Source organism: Vicia villosa, linkage group LG7 (genome assembly GCF_029867415.1).
Source record: "Vicia villosa cultivar HV-30 ecotype Madison, WI linkage group LG7, Vvil1.0, whole genome shotgun sequence".
NCBI lineage: Eukaryota > Viridiplantae > Streptophyta > Magnoliopsida > Fabales > Fabaceae > Vicia > Vicia villosa.
Window position 1 is genome coordinate 83,574,210 of NC_081186.1, and position 22,446 is coordinate 83,596,655.

Here is a 22,446-nt window from a genome sequence, read left to right on the forward strand (position 1 = left end):
AAAGTCTAGAATAAGCACATAACTTAAATAAAAATAAGATTTGGAGCTGATAAAAGAGATAAATCAATTGGAGGGATGGTGAGATCAGTATGAAGCTTATGCAAAAAAAATTATGAAATTTAAGGTTTGTAGAGATAATGAATGAGAAAATATATACGGGAAAAATATTGTTCTTACATTATAAAGTTGGAGAACTCTACACAAAATTCAGTGCAGCTCGGATGGTAAAGATTACTTGTGCAATGCAAAGGGTGTCGATTCAATTACAACTTTTGTTTATAATTTAGGTTATTTACATTATAATTATTCCAAAATTTCTATAAATAATAGGGAATAATAATATATATAAATAGATAAAATTTTAGAATTTAAAAATGATAAATATAATTTTTAAAAGGGGTGGCAAAATTGTGTGACGTGGCGCCACATAATAATTGCCATGTCAATACCACATCATAAATTAAAATGCCAACTAATCAAATTTGAAGGGGGACTAAAAAATCCAAGAAATGTTGAATGGACGGATCAAAAAGCTAATTTTTTTTTAAAGGGGACTAAAAAATTAAAAAATAAATAAAATTAGGAGACAAAAGTGCATTTAAGCCTTATTTTTTATTGGTGAACGTTGTTATGCCCTAGTGTTACTAGGAAGACTTTTATGTATCCATTATTCACACAGTGGAAGATTTTACTAGATTAGGTCCCTTGATTTTTACCCTCCCATTTTGACGTAAGTTTTTCACATTAAAAATTTACTGTCTCTATTGTATAATTTTTTTTATTATTATTGTTATTATTATTATTATTATTATTATTATTATTATTGTGCTTTGGAATTTGATAGATAACCATTTACAGATCCTCTCCAAATAATTTTATTAGCAGTAGTATTATCAAATACAGGTTAATTATCCAAATGAGTTCTACAATTTGATAAGTCAAAATGGATAAGTCATGAGGAATATTTCAATTGATGTTTTGCATAATTGAATTGACCTTAAGAGTAGTATAAATTGAATATCCATTAGCAATACTAATTGTAAATCTTTCATTTTATATCCCAACTAATTTTCAGTTCATAAATCAATGTTCTACCCATTACCAATATGCCATATACTATGTTCCTTCAAAAAGTAACATGAATACTTAATGATATGTCATATTGAAGAAGAAATATGATGCATGATTGATTTTTTGTGCTTGAAGTGTCTACTAATAAACATTGAAAATCATTGATTATTGATACTCAACAACTTTCAACAAAGAGATGAACAACAAATTTTATGTATTGTCTTAATATCTCTCAAACCAAGACCTCATTCAAAAAGATGTGAGCAAATAACCTTTCAATATATAGTAATCAACTTTCTACTATCTATGTTACATGTCCCCACAAAGTTTATGGTGCAAGAATCTAATTTGTTAAGAAGATCGATTGACCATCCATAAATTCTAAGACTATATAAAAGCATGTCTTGTATGATTGACTAGACCAATTAAACTATACCCACCATAGAAAGGAGGTGACCTTTCCAAATAGCTAGCTTGACCAATACTCTATATACTATGATTTGAAGATGGTGAATTTTAGGCTTACGTTTGAATATAGGAACTCCAAGATAATTAAATGGTGTAAGTACCACAATTAATCCAATCATATATGCAATGTGCCTCGTCCTATACCCAAAAGTACCTCCACCATATAACTTTTATTTTTAGTTGTACTGATATGTTGACTAGAATTCTGACCACATTCTTGAAGAATTTGATTAATGACCTGAACATTTTTCTTGGTTGCTTTGTAAATATCATAAGGTCAAATGCAAAAGAAAGTGTAGAGCTAAGAATGGTTGTCTTACCAACTGATATTCATGTCAACTTACTATAATCTATTAACATGGATAACTTTTTATTAAGTGCATCTTCATCAACGCAAAAAAGTAAGAGATAAAAAGGATCTATTTGCCTCACTCCTCTAGAGTAAGAAAAACTCCTGTAATTTTTCTATAAATCAAGATTAATAGTGTGTCTGAATGTAAAATGATAAGAATCCCATTAAAAATAATTATTTATTCTAGGACAATTTTATTTTACAAATGAATTACTCTTTCTAGAACGGAGGAAATATTTACCTTGGTTTGGTCATTTTCTTCATAAACTTTTCTATATCAAGGGTTGGCTAGTTTTGATGACCTATAAGGCTATAAGCTTCCAATATTGTTTAATGAAAAGCTTCCAATATTGTTTAATGAATAAACAAATTAAGAGTGGCTGACCGTCCACTAATTACATAAAGATACAGTCATTTTCATCATCATAATAATAAGGGCCCATTAGGCCTATGGCTCATGGCCCATTGGTTATCATGTGTCATTAATTTTGATCATATTGAAGATGTTCCATATTTAGTAAATTAAAATATTTCTCAAGATATATCAAATTCATTTAATACTCGATATCTTTTAACATATGTTTTTTTTCATACGCATCATCATTCAAAGATTGAACCCTAAGCCAATTGAGAGTGTTTCATCTTTGAACTATAAAATAAAAGAATGACTTGAATAATATCACTCTAAAAAACCACATCTAAATTCAAATTAAATTCTCAAAATTTAGTTAGATTTTACTTACATCTCATCACATTCTTCAACAATTTGATCATCTTGAGAATCCATAAGTTAAAACAAAAAAAATAATACTAGTAGTACACAAGATGTTAACTCAAAGCATGTGATGGTCATTACTTTTGGCCCCATTATCTAAAAATGATGTGTGAATAGAATTAGAAAGACTAATTGGCATTACCCAACACTACTAGAAATACTCTTTTTTCCTGCGGATTTACCTGCGGATTTAAGCTAAAAATCCGCAGGAAACCCGTTTCCTGCGGATTTTCCTGCCACTTCTTGTCCCCAGCTAAAACCTTTGTGGGTAATTGTAAATCCGCAGGTAAAGTCGCAGGAAATATTATCCGCAGGAAATACATTCCGCAGGTAATTCCGCAGCTACTAAGTTTTGAATTTAAAAAAAAATTATTTAATTTTAATTGATAAAATAAGACCAATTTATCCTAATTAAGATCTAAATAAATAACTTAATATAATTTAAAAGTTAATAATAAGCATAAATTAACCAAATTAATAATTACATGAGAGAAAAATAAATGAATGGAATTCAAGTTGCGAGAAAATATCACGTATGAACCATGAACCACCAATTATGATAAAACCAATAATAATAATTTCTAATTAATGGTGACTTTTCAAAACAAACATTAATAACATTATACTTTCTGGCATAAAAAAAGGCTTAGCAGCACATCCAAATGCTCAAATGTGATTTTGACTTCACATAACGATGGTTGAATGTGTATCCTGTATGCATGTCGACCTTATGATCATCCCTCAAATGTGCAACGAGGAAGTTAATATCACCTGCAGCGGGGCATTCTGATCCGACATAAGGACAAGTGTAGGGTCTAAAATTGTACGCCGTCTCATGCTTAAGCTTGCTGTAGTATGGAAAGATTTCAGGACATCAAAGAGAGTAGTACTTGCATGGTTATTATTTTATTTTAATGAAGGTATCATTAATATTTTGACAATGAAAACATTCCATCAATGAGCACTCAATTAAATATTCATGTTACCTCCATGTCATTCAAAGTCAGTAATTTCTTTTAGCTGTTCTTCAACTCTAGCCTTTTTATGAACCAGCTCAGCATAAATCTCCTGCTATATGAAAGATAGAAAAAGCATTAAAAGTGGATGCTGTTATATACTCTAAATATGTAATGTGACTCTTCCAATCCCAAATAAACTATTCATGTAAGTCGTTAGCAATAAGATGGGCCTCCTGTGCTTCCCCTCACCTGCTTAGAAACCTGAGAATCATAGTCCCTATAGTTCACACTTGACAAACAAGGACTAGAAGTAACCACAATAGCCAAGGCTTCCTCTTCTTTTTTTGATTTGAGATCCAGCATATCTCTGTTTGCAGGTCAAGAAAATCAACCATTGAATCAGAACTAATTGAATAATAACCAATAATATCATTGATTGAAATGAATCATTAAAAGACGGATGAAATTAGCCATACCGTTTCAACTTAATTATTTCCTCCCTTATCTCCCTGAGCTCATTCCTAGTAACATGTTCCGGTGAAATGCTGTCTCCAGGCTTCCATCCAGGTGGAGGAGTCCCCAAAAACCTAGGATTTAACTATATTTAGATCAAACATTAGTGAGCAATTTAACCTTGACCTGAAAGCTTCACCCCCTAATGAACTAGGAGTCTGAATGATACCAGAATTAATTTGCTGCAATGCACACTCACAAAAAAAGTATAAGTTGTTTATAAAGTATAGTACGACATGCAACTTTTCTATGCGGTGGGAATAATCTTCAATGTTTATCATTTCGTTGGTGCATGAAGGCACTAACTTGAAAATTTGAAATGAAAGCAAAGCAACAAATTTATTAATGTCCATTTAGACTATAATGATTGGAAAATTAATTAGAATTTCCACTATCCTGTTCTATCAATTGGAAAAGGGCTCAATAGCACGATAATTACTCCTACAAATTGTATTCCAATGAACAATAATTACTTCTCATCGGCAATAGTACGAAATGGTAATAACGACGATAATTCTATGCGAATATGCAAACCAACATCAATAGCAAGTAAGAAACACAACAGCAACAAATCAAAAGTAAAATAAAAGCAAAAAGAGGAAAAAATTCCAGTGAGACATTTTATCGAATACCTTGTGAGCAAGATTGAAAGCTGCATTTTCTTTTCCTCGTCGCTTCAACCGGTAAGCATTCCTCCATTCTCAGCTTTATGATATCGTATGCTTGCTGTAACTTTAACTCAAACTGAAATTTATATTGAAATTGAATCACAATCAGTTGTAGCATAACCCGTAATGGAGTAAAAACCGTAAAAATGCAAAGAATCACGAAGCAAAACTAACCTGCTCTGAGTTGAAATTTCGAGCACAAACAGAATCTGAACCCCCAAAGCGAATCAAATCCTGAGTCGAAAACAATTCGAATCAGTTCTGAAATCCAAATCCAACCAATTCGAGACCAAGAGAATCTGCGTCGTAGTTGTTGTTGTGTAAGAGTTGAGAGGGAGAAAGCATGAGTTTGAGAGAGTGTCGCACAAAAGAGAAACCGAAAGCTTGAGACAATTCCCGTGAGAAAAAGTGCTTCTCCGAAGAAGCGTTTCTGAATAAGTCATTTGCTTTCACCGAAGAAGCATTTTTAGCTTTTTTTTTTTTTTTTTTATTGTTGTGTAAGCTGCACTTTTAGGTCACTGCATGAGTATCTTAATCTTTCTTTCCATTTATCTTTTTTTTTTTTTTTTAATTTTACTTTTTAAAATTTTATATCTATTATTGAAATACACCAAATTATATGATACTCCTATATAACTATATTTTTATTATTTTATTATAATAAAATAGATTTAAATGATTGTATCTTAATTTATTTCTTATTAAATACAAAAATTAATTTTGACATTCTATAACATAAATATATATATATATATATATATATATATATATATATATATATATATATATATATATATATATATATATATATATATATATATATATATATATTTTTATACTTTTAATTTTATTAAAAAAGTTTTAAAAATAACAATAAAACTAAAATTAAAAAACACTATAAAAGTAATGAATAAAAAAATAAAGATTAAAAATTTCAATAATTTTATAAATATCAATGATTATAAAATATATAAAATTATGTTTTAAATGAGACTTAAAAAAAAGGATACACTTATAGTTACATTTAAAGAAAACTTATTATTATTTTAAAAGAATATTTAACTCTATTAAGCTTTTTTGAAAAAGAATAATAAAATTTATATGTTACAAGACAAATATTTTATATTATTTTTTGAATTAAAAAAATAAAAAAACTACAAAATAATTCGCAGCAAAATCCGCAGAAAGATTTCCTGCGGAATTACCTGCGGTTTTTTGTATAATAGTTTGATTTTACTTTAAACAGAGTTCCGCAGCAAAATCCGCAGAAAACATTCCTGCGAACTTACCTGCGGATTTTATATTGTAACGAGATGTTTTGGTTCAATTATATATTCCGCAGTAAAATCCGCAGGTATACCTGCGGAATTTCCTACTAATTATTGATCCGCAGGAAAATTTATTTAATTTAATAATATCCCAGGAAAATTCGCAGGTATACCTGCGGAATAATTTCCGCAGGTAAATCGTGTATTTCTAGTAGTGCAATCCGTTTATTGCATCTATCATAGAAGTCAGCACCGTTTTATCAATAGAAAAATGAAACCAAACATGCCTATTTTTCAATGATGGAAGGTTATAGAAAAGTGACAAAGAAGTAAAAGTTTTAATTATAATTATGGTGTTTGTTTGGCTCAACTTCAACTACTCAAACAAGTAACAACATAGAAAGAGGATGTACTTGCATGGTATTCATTCTCATGCCCTAAAAGTCAATCTTTGATCACACATCACTTACCTTCCTCTTCTTTCACACACCTCTCAAATTTAATTCTTATTTTGTACATTAATAAAAGTAGACAATATAGAGATCAGATAGTTCTAATCACAGATAGTTCTAATCACGCATTTACAAAGTCATTTGTAAATAATCTAATCTTAAATTTAAAGATTCAGATTCGAACAATCAAAATCGGTTATTGTATAACACAATTAAGACAGAAAATCCGTTTTCGTAAAAATTTGCATTAATGTAAACAAAATAATGCTGAATTTTTTTTCCAATTGATTACCTTCAATGATTAAGCCTTTTCAATGTTCTAATCTAAAAGTAACATCAAGTACAATGCTTTAGCTTGTAGACCAAACCAATGGACAAAAGGAAAACTTCAAAACAAAATCTACACATGCATAAAGCACAAATGATACTACTAGTTACACAGATTATGGGCCAGTTTGTTTCAACTTTAAAAAAATGGATTTTTTCTTTGTATTTTTTAAAATAGATTTTCTAAAACCGTTTTTCAAAATGTTACAAGTTTTTTTATATTCGTTTTTTCTAAAATGAAACACTTAATTTGACATCCTATAACATAAACATACATAATTGAAGACCAAAACTTAGTCAAAATCATAATTTTTTCAAAAAGTTGTATTTCAAAAATGATTTTTATGAAAATCTATTTGAAATAGCTTCAAAATTAAGTGATTTTTTGAAATTTTGATATTCAAATTTTTTTCCCATAAATAGATGAAATACCTAAAATCACATTTTAAGAATAAATATTCAAACAAATTTTTTATTTGAAGCTTTTATAAAAAGTTTCTTTGTAAAAAAATTTTTCACAAAATTTGATAACACTATAAAAATCATTTTTAAAAGAAGCCAGAACAAACGGGCCCTATAAATGCAGTAAATTCTTCTGTGAAAATTTGAAATTTAAAATTTGTAAATTGTAAATGATCAATCTTAGTGACTATTAGTGTTCACAAAATTCAACACTAAAGCCTAACATGTTAGATCACATTTCTAAATCTTTACATCCCAAGAATATACTCATATATAAATTCATCAAAAAAGAATCAATAAAAATTATGGTTTTGTTAAGCCAACTCAGTTGATAGCTGTACAGAGACATCTGACGACAACAGTAGGGGCGCAGATTCGAACCCGCGACATTCCACTTGATATCAGTCAGATCCAACAGAGATTGTATCACTTGAAATGCTGCCATGACTACTACTATCACAAAGAGTGAAAGCCCGTTCCAAATTCGCTACAATATCCGCCATTGTTGGTCTACCTTTTCCTTCCAAATGCACACAATGCATTGCAGTATATGCTACCAATTCCACTGCTTCTTTTTCATTCATCTCTGGTGGTTCGACTCTTTGATCCAAAATTTTCGCTATTTCTCCTTCCATGATTATAGGCACTGCAAAATCAACTATACTCACCGGTGTTCCTCCGTTTTCGTCGTTCTTGAATATAGCTCTTTTTCCTGTTAATAGTTCTAGTAAAACTACTCCGAGACCGTATACATCACTCTTTGATGTTAATACATTTAGACCGTAATATTCGGGATCAATGTATCCGACCGTTCCTGCTGCTTTCGTTGGTATGTAGTCGTGATCTGAATCAGGACTCATTAATGATAATCCGAAATCAGATACTCGCGCTGTCCAATTCGCATCAATGAGAATGTTTGATGACTTTATGTCTCTGTGAATTATTGATGGAACTGCATAATTATGGAGATACTCAATTCCTCGAGAAGCATCCAATGCGATTTTGATCCTCATTTTCCAAGTATTCAGTAAACTACTATTCTTGTCGACGTTATTCTTGTCGTGCAAATGATCATACAATGCTCCATTCTTCATGAACTCATACACCAAGAGCCTTTCATCTTTCTCGTCACAGAAACCGACTAGCCTAACTAAATGCTTGTGATGCAGACGTGACAAAAAGACTAATTCAGACTCAAACGCGCTCTCTTTCTCTTGAAAAACCTTTGTTATTGTACCAGTTTCGCCTCTTTTGATTGCTACCTCCCGGCCATCGGCGAGTTTACCTTTGTAAACAACACCGTAGCTTCCAGCACCAATCTTGTTCTCAGGTGAGAAATTGTTGGTGGCTGTAACAAGGTCAGCAAGAGTGAACTCCTCTGACTTATCTGGTTGTCTTGTCGATGAAGTTCCGCTTCTCTGACGCCTCATTATCCTCGAACTCTGTCGCCTAATAGTGGACGCTCTCGAAGGCGGACTGTAATTCGAAAATGCGCCACAATTGAAACTTCCAGCCCTAGTTATGGTCGGTTGAACTGAACTGTGAACTTTCTTCTTACCAAAACAAACACCAGTCCACAAACAATAAACCACAGTGCAAAAACCAGCAAATGTTCCAATTGATCCAACAATAACAAATGCCAATAAACCTTTTGTCAACGCTTTTGAACTCGAAACAGGCAACCCCGGCTGCCACGGTGGTTCTCCCTCTGGCGGCGCCAGAACCTGCATTTGAGGCCAACAAGGTTTCGCCTTACAAATGTTACCAAAACTAGAACACAAATACTGAGAATGAGGATATATACCACATTCACTACAAGAAGATTGAACACAAACACCTGGAAGAATAGGAGGCAAAGGAAGCTTAAGAACCGAACCCGAATCGTTATTAAACCAACCAGGACCCCAACAAATAACCGAAAAATTGTTTGTTGTTAGTCCACAGGTAAAATTCGAACCCGAAACAATAACCTCAAAAGAAACACTTTCTGTCGCATTAACAGAAAACAATCCTCTACCACCCCAACAAACAACAGAACCATTAGATCTTCTAATAGCGCAACTATGTTCAGCTCCTAACGCTAAATCAGAATACTCCAAAGGCTTATCTTGATCAGGAACATTAATTTGACCAAAATTGTTACTTCCTTTACAAACTAAAAACCCTATTGAATCCAATCCACAAACATGTGACTCCCCAGCTACAAGACTCACCATAGAAACATTCATAAACTCATTTTCTATCTTTTCAGCTATTGATCCATTCACATTCCCAAAACATCGAACCGACCCAGAATCATTTCCCTTCAAAATTCCACAAGAGAATCCAAACCCAGAAGTTATCAACGAAAATTGATCAAACCCAGATGGCAAAACAAAACCTTTATTGATTCTCCAACACGACACCGTTCCGAGGTTAACCACGGTAGCACAAACATGGGAATCACCGACAGAGAGATTCTCGTATAGAACAGTACCATTATAGTAAAGTCTTCTCCTTTGAAAAGTCGTGTTTGATGAAACAGTGTCCCAACAGAGAATACTGTAGTTCCCGGAAATAATGCCGCAGAAGTAGTTTTTCCCGCCGGAGATTGAGGAGAAGGAGACGTCAGGTATGGCGGGGATGAGACGGCCGTGACGGTAGCAGACAATGTTGCGGGATTGGTTGGCTGAGACGATGCCGCAGACGGTGGCGGTGGAGTCGACGACGGCGAGGGTGGTGCCGGAGCCGAGAGCATTGGAAGTGGGTGTCGAAGAAAGGAGGAAAAGGAGGGTGAGAGATGAAAAGATGACGGAGGAGAGTGAATTGGTCTTCATGTAAGGGTTGGATTGGTGATGAGTTCACGTCGTTGATGCTTCATTGGTAGAGAGAGAGAAGAGAGAGAGAGAGAGGTGTTTCAGTTTGTAATGTACTGTGTGATACGTTAGATACAAGAATTTTCAAGTTTGAACTTTTGAAGCTGATTTGAGTTTGATTTTGTTTCCTATTTTTAGGATGCGTTTGGTTTCTCGTAATGAAACTTTCTTTATTTTCATTTTTTTTAATTTTGATTTGATAATTTAGGTATAATTCGGTCAAAAGTAATAGTTTTTTTCTAAATAAATAAATATTATTGATTAAAAAAATGTATTCAAGAAAAATATTACTCTTAGTCTCTCTTACTTTGAATTATTCTTTGACTATTTCACTCTGACTAATATATATATATATATATATATATATATATATATATATATATATATATATATATATATATATATATATATATATATATATATATATATATATATATATATATATATATATATTAATTGAAAGTAATAAACTAATCATATATTTTGGGAAGAAAAAAGAGTAAGATTTTAAACTTTGAATTGTAATTCATTTTAGCTTATAATTTATAAATTTATATTTGTTTGATAGCAGTTTTTTCATTAGTTTATTTTTTAAACGTTATTTTAAATAATAGTTTAGCTTATATTTTATAATTTATTATTATTTTTCTTTCATTCTTATTATTATTATTTTAATAGAAATTTATTTTAATTTTTTATAATTTGTTTTAAGTTAAAATAAAATAATTATGTATAGAATATCTTTTGTGTTATTTTATATTTATAAGTTAGTTGAATAATTAATTTTATTAATAACTTTAATTAACTTATTAGCTATCAATCATCAATCATTAACTATAATCAATAAACTATTATTCATCAACTATTACTTATAAGCAAAAACAATTGAAAAATGCTAACGAGATGGTACCTTAATGATTATAGTTAATGGTTGATAACTGATAAGTTAATTGAAGGGAAAAGCTAACATGTGCCTCAAGGACCCAAGATAATTAGATATTTATAGAATAAATTTCTTGAAACGCGTGCATTCAATGTTTCGGAACTTTAAATATAACTTTATTGCATTTAATTACATTTAGTTTTTTCTAATTATAGTATCTTAACATGTGCCCTAAGGGCACATGTTAGCATGACCCTTAATTGAATTCATTGGCAAAATTAACGATTCAATGTATTGAAAAGGTAAATTGAACATTATTTAAGAGATAATTTTTTTTAATAAATATATGTCTATTCAATTCAATGTATTGAAAATATAAATAATTAACTTTTTTTAATATATTCAATACATTAAACATACAATCTTTTATGTATTTAGAATGTTAAACAATTAACTAATTTATTATTTTTTACTGAACAAATGAGCCTTAGTGTAAGAAAAAAAATTAGACATTCAATTTATCACAATCTTTCATATTCAAATCTTTAAAGATAATTGGAGATAAAAATAAAACTTTAAAGATAATTTAAGTAAAAGTTAAATATTCACATTAAACACTTGTAATTGATTGTGGTAAAAATTCTTTTTATACCAATTAAAATTATAGTGTATTAATTATAATAAATTATTCAAAAAGGGAGTATAGTTGGTTCAGTGGTGATTGGCGCTGGACTTGGTAGGTCGAACCACGGTTCGATCCCCCGCAACTGCGATCGGGAGGGGGCTGGGGGCTTGACCCACTTGATGCCAGAGCTGTTCCCCCGAACAAATTGTATGTAGTGTTAATTCTTCATAAATTATAATTCCTTTACGAACTTTTGACAATGCGATTTTTCTTAAAAATATGTTATATTAAATTCAAGGGTTTAACACTAAAACAAATTTCCAAATTGGATGATTGCCAAACAAATATTTATTAGTATTATATTTTTGATGAACATATATTTGTGAAATTATAGTAACGCAGAACACGCCAAGAGCACGTGCTCTTAATATCAATTGGAAGCACACGTGACGTAACGGAAGTTATTTACTGAGTTTCATGGTGTTGACCATAAAATAAAACAAATACTGCTGCAAATTAGTATTATTTTTTTATTTTTGTGTTAATTAATTAATTAAACATTGTGTCAGTTCGATTATGTTGGTATAGCTTTTCGGTTTTAAAGGGTTACAAAATTTGAATTTACAAGTTTTGTTTATGTTGGCTTAAATGAAAATTTTATCCTAATATTATGATTTTTTTAAATTTTGACTTCCATTTTAAAATTCAAATTTTTTTATTATGATAGATTTACAATATAAAACTTTTTATACTGAAAATCCATAACAATTAATCTCATTATATATTTAAAATAAAAAATTTTAAAAATAATTATAAACAATGTGACTTTTTTTTTTCCAATTAAACTATGAAACATCTTCAATTGAGCAATCACATCATAAAAACTTTAATCAAATGAAATGGAAAACTAAACTTTTAAAAAATTAAAATAAAAAACTTAAATTTTGGATTTTGAAATGGGGATCAAGATCAAAACTTAAAAAAATTATAATATAGGGACCAAAATGTAAATATTTGTCTTTTATTTGCCATGTTACATATTATTTTAGAAAATTTCTTTACCCACCTTCCTATGGGTGGTCACCTCCTGCGAAAAACCAAAACTACCCCTGCTTCGGAAGTTCATTTCCGAAAGCGTGTTTTTTTAAAAAAATTGACTTACTTCGGAAGTTCATTTCCGAAACAATTATTTAGGAAGTGAACTTCCGAAATACTGCGATTTCTGCAGATTTATCAAAACACTCCCCCTCCCCCAATCATTTACCCTAAATCAAAACAAAAAGTGACAGAGGCGAAAATTTGTGCAAACAGAATTCCAAAGCTGCATCAAGGCTCCAATCACACTGCTAAACAACATTCAAAAGCCCTCAATCCTAACACTTTGTAAGTTTTGAAATTTTTAGATCTATTATTCAAATGCATGTTATTTAGGGTTTTAATTGCATAAATGATATATGGCTAGGTTGTTAGTAGTATTTAGGTTGTTTAGAAGCATTTTGATTTGGTTTGAAGGTTGATTTAGGGGTCTGCCATGGAAGTTGCAGAAAATTGCATCGCAGGGGTGTTTCGGAAGTTCATTTTCGAAAACACCTTCATCCCAGTTTTCGAAAATGAACTTCCGAAATATATCAGAAGTTCAAATTTTTTTGTTTTTTATTTTGTCTCGCATATTAATCGATTTCAATTGTTTACAGGAACATGTCTTCTAGAGAGGGCGCTAAGGGAAGAAAGGATTCTTCAAAGAAAGAGGTGAAAGAGGTGAAGGAGGTGAAGGAGGTGAAGGAGAAGAAGAAGGTTTCGACCGGCTCTACTTCTCGTTCCCAGGGGGCCCGGGGCCCGGATGCTCAAGCTCAGTCTTCAGGCGTGAGAGTCGTGATCAACGCTGATGGTTCTGAGACTGAGTGGGATGAGGATTGGTATAATTATCTTCATTCGGAGGAGTTCGCTCGTCGGGAAGAATAACGTGTTTTTTTTTGTTTGATGTGTATTTTGTAACACTCGTCGGGCAGAATAACATGTTTTTGTTTTGTTTTGTTCTGATTTCGGATTGTATCGCACAGTGTATTTGTATTGGATTTATCATGTTAGTTTTTGGAAGTGGTAACCGGAGCCGGAACATATGACGGAGGAGGTGGATGTTCGGAGGAAGAAGAACCGGAGGTACGTCCACCGCGAGACAAAGGAGCCAATCATTGTAAGCTATAGTTTATCATTATCATCTGGGGACGTCATTTCTAAAAAATCAAGATTAAAAATAATAAGATTTTTTTCTTGATTTTTTGTAATGACGTTCCCTGATGATAATGATAAATTATAGCTTACATTGATTGGCTCCTTTGTCTCGCGTTGGACGTACCTCCGGGTCTTCTTCCTCCGGACATCCACCTCCTCCGTCATATGTTTCGGCTCCGGTTACACCTCCTCCGTCATTTGTTACTTTCAGTTGTACGTATTTTTATTAAAATAATAAATAAACCTTTTGAAATTTGGAAGCCTTTTTTTCTCCCCACCACTCTCTCATCCCCACCTACCCGTGTTTAACAATATGTAACTTTAATTTTATGTAATATTATCGTTGTAATTTTCACCCGATTAAATAAAGCGAATTGTTCATTTTCTTCTGTCCAGACCTATTTTCGGAAGTGCATTTCCGAATTCCTCCAAGGGGGTGCGCTCGGAGATGAACTTCCGAAACACCACATTTTCTGAAAAGTGACTTTATTTCGGAGATGCATCTCCGAAATCAATATTTTATATTAAAAAAAACACGTTTTCGGAAGTTCATTTCCGAAAACACCTTTTTTCCAAAAAAAAGTACCGTTTTGAAAATGAACTTCCGAAACAAGGGGTATTGTGGTAAATTCACCAGGGGTGAGCAAGAAGGTTAGGAGGTGGGTGAAGAAAAAACCATTATTTTAACTTGAGATATTTTAATTTAAAAGTTATTTTATAATTTGAAACCAATTGACCACATTTTAAAAGTATTTTAAATTAATAAAATATTTTTTTTATTTTGTATAAATTGATCTACTAAGTTTGGTTTGGCAAGACACAATTTTGAGTTTATAATTTATTTTTCAGACGCTATTTTGAAATAACATTTTATCTTATAACTTATAGGTTATCATTTTTTCTTCTTTTTTTATTTTTATTATTTTAACAAATATCCACTTTTATTTTTTATAATTTATTTTAATTTAAAATTAAATAATTAAATTTTAAATATCTTTTATATCATTTTACATTTATAAGTTAGTTGAACGGTTAATTCTGCCAAACACTTCAATCAATTTATGAGCTATTAGTCTCAACCATCAACTATAAATTATAAACAATCAATCATAAACTATAAATTATCAGCTAAACAGACTATAAATTAAGAAATAAAATATTAAATAATATATTACCACACGTCCCTTAATTATGTAGCCTATTTAATAATATTCATGAATCTCTTTAAAAAGGTATGATACTAAATTTTTGTGATCTTTGAAATTCAAATATAAGATGTACACGCAGAATCAAATATTCAAATTAAATAACACGATTTTTGCAAAAGAATGTAAAGCGAGAAAACGACTAAAAAAATGAAATATGCGGAACTTTTGCAGTTTGTTTGTTTTTTCTTGAAAAGCTTTGCATTGTGTTTGTTAGTAGTAAGAATTCCAGAACTTGGTTGTAGGACCCAAAGGTGGTATTGACAGAGACAAACAAGTGCTTTTATTTATCTTCTTTTTTATTTTAAAAAAGAGTTTAATAAATATATAAATCGTGTAAAATAATTTTACACAATCGTGTAAAAATAGAAAACTATCATTGTGTCATGTCATATTAGCGTTTTAAAAATACTTGCGTAAAGAATATGAGTAGACAATTGGATTCTCCTTTGTTCTTCTACTTTGCTATTGGAGAAGCTACTTTAAATATTTCTCTTTATCTTGTATCGGGAACCAAGGAACAATTTAGATGAGGAACTTTTCTCTCTAACGTGTTAGGCGAAAGAGTTTGGTGCCTCTCACTCCCATGAGGTAGGAGAGAAATTGGAAATTCCTTGTGTACCATTGGTGCCCTATTTAAAGTTCGATATGGAACAGCTACACAACAACCTTGTAATGTTTTCTTGCTTAGGGATGGCAAAAAAATCCGTACCCGCAGATAAAATTCATCACGGGTATGATCAGCTCTGACATCAAATGGGTCAAGCCCCCTCCCAATCGTAGTTGCGGGGGATCGAACCGTGGTTCGACCTACCAAGTCCAGCGCCAATCACCACTGGACCAACTAACGATTGGTTACTCCCTGTGTTTTTTATTATAAATTGTTTTAGACTTTTCACACAGATTAAGAAAAATAATAATTCTTGTATGAAAATGAGAAATTATGAAGGTTTTTATAAAATTATCCTTCATTAATGACATGTGGAAGATAAATTTATATAATTGAAAAGAGAGAATAATAAATATTTAAGGATATAATAGGAAAAATAACATTAATTATTCATTGGAATTGTAAAGCGACTTATATTTAAATACACGTTTTTTTCAAAACGACTTATAATAAAAAACGGAGGGAGTAGTTTATTATATTTTGTCTTTTCATCTTTTAAAAGACTAGTCTTCTCATTTGTTTACTTTTTGAAGTTTCTTTTGAAGAAAACCTTTTAATGTTCCATATAAATCATATTGGTCATTTCATATTTAAGCTTGTTATTTACTCCGTGCCTCACTTCCAATATTTCACCGTCCAACCAACCACTTTTTCTGTCCAACCAGTGTTTTCCTTCTACTCCTCAAATCAGCCTCTCCTTATACACATAAGTTTTCCTATAGTAGTTGGAGACCATGTAACATCCCTAGTGCAAACATCAAAGGTTGAGGTAGAGGTTTATTAGCAAGTCTGGCTATGCCAAACGATTATTTAGGTTGAAACATTGGGAGAAGTTGAGATATTCCTCAAATAAATGTTTAAGGAGTCTTATTTAAAACAATTGGATGCGATGGCTAAGTCACCAACATCTGAACCTTCATTGTAAAAATGAAGGTTTCTTGCTAAAGTTCATAGAACTCAAAAGTTGGTTCTCACAAAGGGAGTGAGGGAACCAGAAATGTGAAATGGATCGGGTATTAGACTTCTGGTATAAAGGTATGGGGGTGTGCGTTCAAGGTTAGCACTCCAACGCCCGAGTTAGTGAAAAAATATAAATGATGAATAATAAGAATGGATTTAAATTACCAATAAAATGGTTCCTTATTCTCTTTATATAACAAAGACAATTATACCTGCTTCATGTGGAATGCAACATATCATGCTAGGGACCATATGATTAATCTGTACAGTGTATGATGAGCTAGAGGATGGGATCGTCTATGCTTAAAAGTATGAAGGTCGTACTTTCTATTGTGTAGTTCTCAATATCTCTCAATATTGGGCCTCACTTATTGGGCAGGCCTTCTGGGCAGCCCAGAACAGGTACCACAAGTGAATCCTTTCTTAATTAAAAAGCCACTTAGGCGCTCATACCAAGTTCTAGGAGCTTGTTTAAGACAATATAATGCTCATTTCAATTTACAAATATAGTCAAGACTCGTATTTATTTATAAAGTCGTTAAAGAACGCAAACTTAACGTCCATCTAATGTAATTCAAAACCCATGCAGCATGAGAATGCCAAAAAGTGTCGATTCACTTCGAGATAAGCTATTATGACATATGATCTCATCACAGTCAATCCCTTCAGCTTGATTGCATCATTTTTCCACTAGCCTAGCTATATTTCTTATAATTATGCCATGTTCATCAAGCTTGTTTCGAAAAGCCCTTATGGTACCTATGATAGTTTTATTTTGAGTATGTGGGACAAGACCCCATACGTCATTTCTTTTAATTAGATTTAGCTCTTTTTGCATAGAAATGAGCTAGTTTTCATCAATCGAGGCAACATTGATCTCTTTTGGTTCAATTTAAGAGATGAATGCAGAATAATTACAAAAATTATTGACCTGTGAATACATTTTTACTCCCTTTTTAATGTCTCCCATAATGTTTTCTAGCAAATGGTCTTCTGCAATAATCCAATCTTGAGGCAACTTTGTTTAAGTCTCTTATTTATCATACTCTTGTTTTCTTTCCTCTTTATCATCTTTAATGTCCTCGCTTTTAGGAGGATACTTTTTTGGATCATCATCATTTATCAAATCTTCCATCAGCTCACCTAAAACATCAAAACTAGAACTACTTTTCAATGTCTTTTGAGTTGGATTTCATCAAAAGCAACATGAAAAGACTCTTTAACAATAAATGTATTATTGAACACCCCATAAGCCATACTAGATGAGGATTACCCTAAAAAGTTTTCCTTATCCGCTTTAGCATCAAATTTCCTAACTTGTTTTTACTATTATTTAAAATAAAGCATTTGCAACAAAAAACGTATAAATAGGAAATATTCAGCTTTATACCTTTAAGTAGATCATGTGAGGTATTCTTTAAGATAGATTTAATAACCACCATGTTTAAGACGTGATATTTGGTGTTAATCACATCCGTTCAAAAGTATTTAGGTAGGCTCATCTCATTTATCATAGTCTATGCTAATTCTTCTAAAATATTATTTTTACGCTGTACAACACCATTTTTTTGTGGAGTGCGCAGAAATGAGAAGGTGTGGGCAATTCTGTTTTCATTGCAATAGTTTTCAAAATGATTGTTGAAAAAGTTACCACCATTATCACTTCTTAGAGAAATAATTTTCAACGAAAATGAGTTTTTGACAAGTTTAACAAATCTAACAAAAACTATTAAAGTAGAGAAGTAATTTTCAACGAAAATTGATTTTTGACAAGCTTAACAAATCTAACAAAAACTATTAAAGTTTATTTTTTATGAGTTAAAGAATAAAGTCCAAGTGAATTAAATAAAATCGTTGCAATTATAAAATTGTGATAATTATCTCATTGACTCTTAGTCTTTGAGAGGACAAAGAGATCTAGATGGAGAAGTTCAAAAAAATTATTAGTAAAAATAAAATAAAAAATTGGTTTGAAAGACACCTTAATTTATTTTTTCTATTTGTCAAACATCACATACTTTTCTTTAGAAAATTTAATATTTGATGGATCGATACAAATTTTTTTTAGAACTATCTTTCTATTTAGTTATTTACTATGATAAAAAACCTTTTATTTAATTTTTATTATTTAATATAGGAAAACAGCTATTAAAGATTAGATTATCAGATTAATTTTTTAATTTCCAAAATTATTTCAAAAATAAAATTACAAAATAGTTTTTTTTTTTTTTGCATTTTCTCATCTTTAATATAGTTTAAAAAATTAAATTATCAAACAGATTTTGATTCAAACATATCCTATAAAATTCATTCAAATAATAATTAGCTTGAAAAGCTGGTTTTGAAGTCAAAAGAAGACATTTTGACAACACAATTAAAGAAAGTGTCTTAAAGTAGAGAAACAGAAAATAGAGAAATAGAGAGAATGAGAAAAGTGATTCTTGTTCCACCTGCTTTTTTGTCAAGTTAATGCCGAATACTGGATAGAGCTTTAACAAACATGTCAAGCTGGAAAGACTTGTTTTAATTTCATTTTTCATGACAACCTAAATACCTAACATGATGTTGGTGTTCTAACTAATTATTAACGTATTCTTAATTATTTCTTTAATATCATAAGGTATATGACTCCATGCTATAAGTCACTTGGGTTGCCTTGCCATATGCCTGCCAGTTGCTATCTATCTTGCTGGAGGGAGACTTTAAAACAAATAGATATGTGTTGGAATTGGATATAAAGGAAGTTTGTTAAGGTATTTTAAAAATGTTCCTTAATGAAATCAAAGATATATGTAGATTTTAAAAATGTTCCTTAATGAAATCAAAGATATATGTAGATTAAACGGACTTGAATTCTGATCGATAGAATGAACTTTTAATATGGCGGAACCAAATGAATTTATAAGTATGTGCTTTATAATCGTTGTAATATATGCTTTGAGTTTATTAATAATTATGTGGAATAATTATTTAACCAATGCGCACTAAACATATAAACTTTTAATTTGGTTTAGAAATTATTAATATGACAAATAAATTTATATTAGAAAAACAAGTTACACTAATAAATGTTATACAAGATTTCTTAAGTCCATTATCCGCATTTCGCTCTTTAATGGTTAAATTTTGTTTCAATGCTCCTAGTTCTCCCGTCTCTCATTTCTTCACCTCTAGTTTATTTTGCAAAATATTATTTACTTTTCAAACAAAATTAGAGGTGAAAGAAGGGGAAGTTGAAGGACTAGAAGCATTAAACCATGTTCTAAATGTTAAAGAGAAAAATGTAGATAATGAGCAAAAGAAATCTTGTATAACACTGATAAGTGTAATTTATTTTCTAATATAACTTAATATCTCATATTATAATTTTATAATTCAATTAAAAAAGTTATATATTTTGTAAGGGGTTGGAAAAACACTCAAACCACATACGATATAATAAAATCATCTGCTAAACAAACCTTAACAACAACATACATCAACAACAAACCTTAAGCAACACATAAGATACAATAAGCAACTTTTACTAACAACAACATAATCATCAACAACATACCATAAAAAAATACAATTTCTATTACTAACAACAAATAACTTTTATCAACAACAACAACATATCAACTCATAAAATGTTTCACGAATGTATCTGTCTCATAATGATGTCCACAAGAGTTGATCTTAAGAGTTTCCAAATAATAGTCGAGATCTTTTAGTAGAAAAGACTCACGAACCCCCTTATACAAGGGAATAATGGTTGATCTTCAACCAAATAATACAAGATGATGGATGTGGGCCTTTGCATCTTTTCTTCAATATAAGCTTTTATAGATTGAACTTATAACCCATATAAATCCCTAAATGGACAATATTCAACCAATGTTTATACACAAGTTTCTCTTGGTGGATTTTACAATTATACCCTTTCAAAATTAAAGATATATCCTCAATTACAAAGGAACTTTTCTCACAAAGGCATTTGACTATAAAATTTAGTGAGAGAAAGTTAAATAAAACTTTAGAGTGAGAGTGATAGATGAAAGTGTCAAAATACAATTCTAGATGTTTTTAAATGAAATGAGAGCTCTATTTATAGGCAAATATACGATTATAAGTCGCTAATCGATTAGATGATGCAAATATACGATTATAAGTCCTCAAAATGGAAATTTAAGAAATCTAGTCGATGCAAAGAATCAAGGCGCATTCTAACTAGCTTGGACCTCAAGTTTGTGAAAATCTAATCGATTAGACATATGTTCTAATCGATTAGAAAGTCAAAATTCCGCCCATTACTTATTTGACTGCTTTCAATTCATCAGACACAACTTCTAGATATTTTCTAAGTGTTTTCTTTTGGCAACTCATTTTGAAAAAAAATGGTGTGTGTATGTTTTAGCCTTGTGTTTTTACGAAAAAGCCCCTGCTTTTACATATGATCACTCACTCTGTTGATATCTAGTCGTTGCAAAGAATCAAAACGCATTCAAACTAGCTTGGGCCTCAAATTTGTGCAAATCTAATCGATTGGACATATGTTCTAATCAATTAGAAAAGTCAAAATTCTACCTATTACTTATTTGACTGCTTTCAATTTATCTGACACAACTTCTAGGTGTTTTAAAGTATTTTCTTTTGGCCCAACTCATTTTGAAAAAAAATTGGTCTGTGTACCTTTTAGCCTTGTATTTTTACAAAAAAAGCCCTTTTGCTTTTACATATGATCACTCACTAACTAAAATAGGAGATTACTCATTTTCTACAAGCTTTTTCCAGATACTTCTTCTTTACGTTGACACAACTTGAGATTTATTGATATAAGGTTTTAGATTGTTTCCATTTAATTTTTTCTCATTGGATAGTCGAGTTTATCAAACCATAAGACTTAGATTTGCATATTTAACCGCTTAATCGTTCATGCTTGACTTATCACAGTTGTCATCATGGTGGTTGTCATCATCAAAAGTAGATGTTATGTTACCGGCAAAACAAAATTTCACAATCTTAAGTTCACTTATTAGGTCATATTATCCTACAAACATTATGAAAGAAGCTATATTATACATGTCAATAAAAGTTCACTTCTTAGGTTTTACATTCATTCATCTTAAATTAAACAGATTTGGAAACATAAAATATTGAACCATGAAAGAAGCTATATTATATATTGTGAAGACTAACATGTAACATAACCGTTTCTTAAGATTTGATGGAGTTAAATCACATTTCGTAAACTCTAATGCAACAAAGGTAACCATTCGAAGAAGATGAATTCGCTGCATGAGTTTGGAGTTTTGATTTTGCATGTTTGTGAAGAAAGGTAATCGAAATGTTAATGGAGATTAGGATATATGAGAGAGACGAGTGAGAGAGATATTAGAGTTTTATTTTGAGAGAGAGTTGTTATGTACTAAAGCGAGATAACTTCACTTTTATATATGTAATACCTTTCACCACGGTTGATAATAGGAACCGTGATGAAATGTTAGTATCCTTTGCCACGGTCGATAACAGGAATCGTAATGAAATATAAGGACAAGTCATTTTTGTAACGAAAAAATAGAAAACTATTGGTGATGAAATTCGAACCTTTAAACTCCAGGTATATTTCATCACAGTTGTTAACATTGGTCGTAGTAATATGTCTTTTAGTAAATAGCGAAAAAAATGCCCAAAAATGAGTAATTGCGGTTAACAGAACGAT

The 22,446-nt window shown here is 30.8% G+C and overlaps 1 protein-coding gene and 1 long non-coding RNA gene across 3 annotated transcripts; both read right to left on the reverse strand.

Moving 5' to 3' along the window:
* Positions 1–3,220: 3,220 nt before the first annotated feature.
* Positions 3,221–5,296, reverse strand: LOC131617635 (uncharacterized). Of its 2 annotated transcripts, none has more exons than XR_009288639.1 (6): positions 4,981–5,296; positions 4,771–4,882; positions 4,102–4,223; positions 3,875–3,992; positions 3,653–3,734; positions 3,221–3,514 (listed from the first exon to the last, which is right to left on the reverse strand). It is a non-coding gene; the product is annotated as an uncharacterized LOC131617635 (long non-coding RNA). The 2 variants fall into 2 exon arrangements; XR_009288640.1 differs by having other exon boundaries at positions 3,653–3,737.
* A 2,138-nt stretch (positions 5,297–7,434) lies between these two features.
* Positions 7,435–10,251, reverse strand: LOC131617636 (putative serine/threonine-protein kinase-like protein CCR3). Its single transcript, XM_058888894.1, has one exon. It carries the CDS (start codon positions 10,129–10,131, stop codon positions 7,717–7,719), a length of 2,415 nt encoding a protein of 804 aa, XP_058744877.1. The 5' UTR covers positions 10,132–10,251; the 3' UTR covers positions 7,435–7,716.
* Positions 10,252–22,446: the final 12,195 nt, after the last annotated feature.

Coding starts and splice junctions, on each gene's coding strand:
- LOC131617636 (XM_058888894.1), bottom strand. CDS start 10,131: ATGAAGACCAATTCACTCTCCTCCGTCATCTTTTCATCTCTCACCCTC.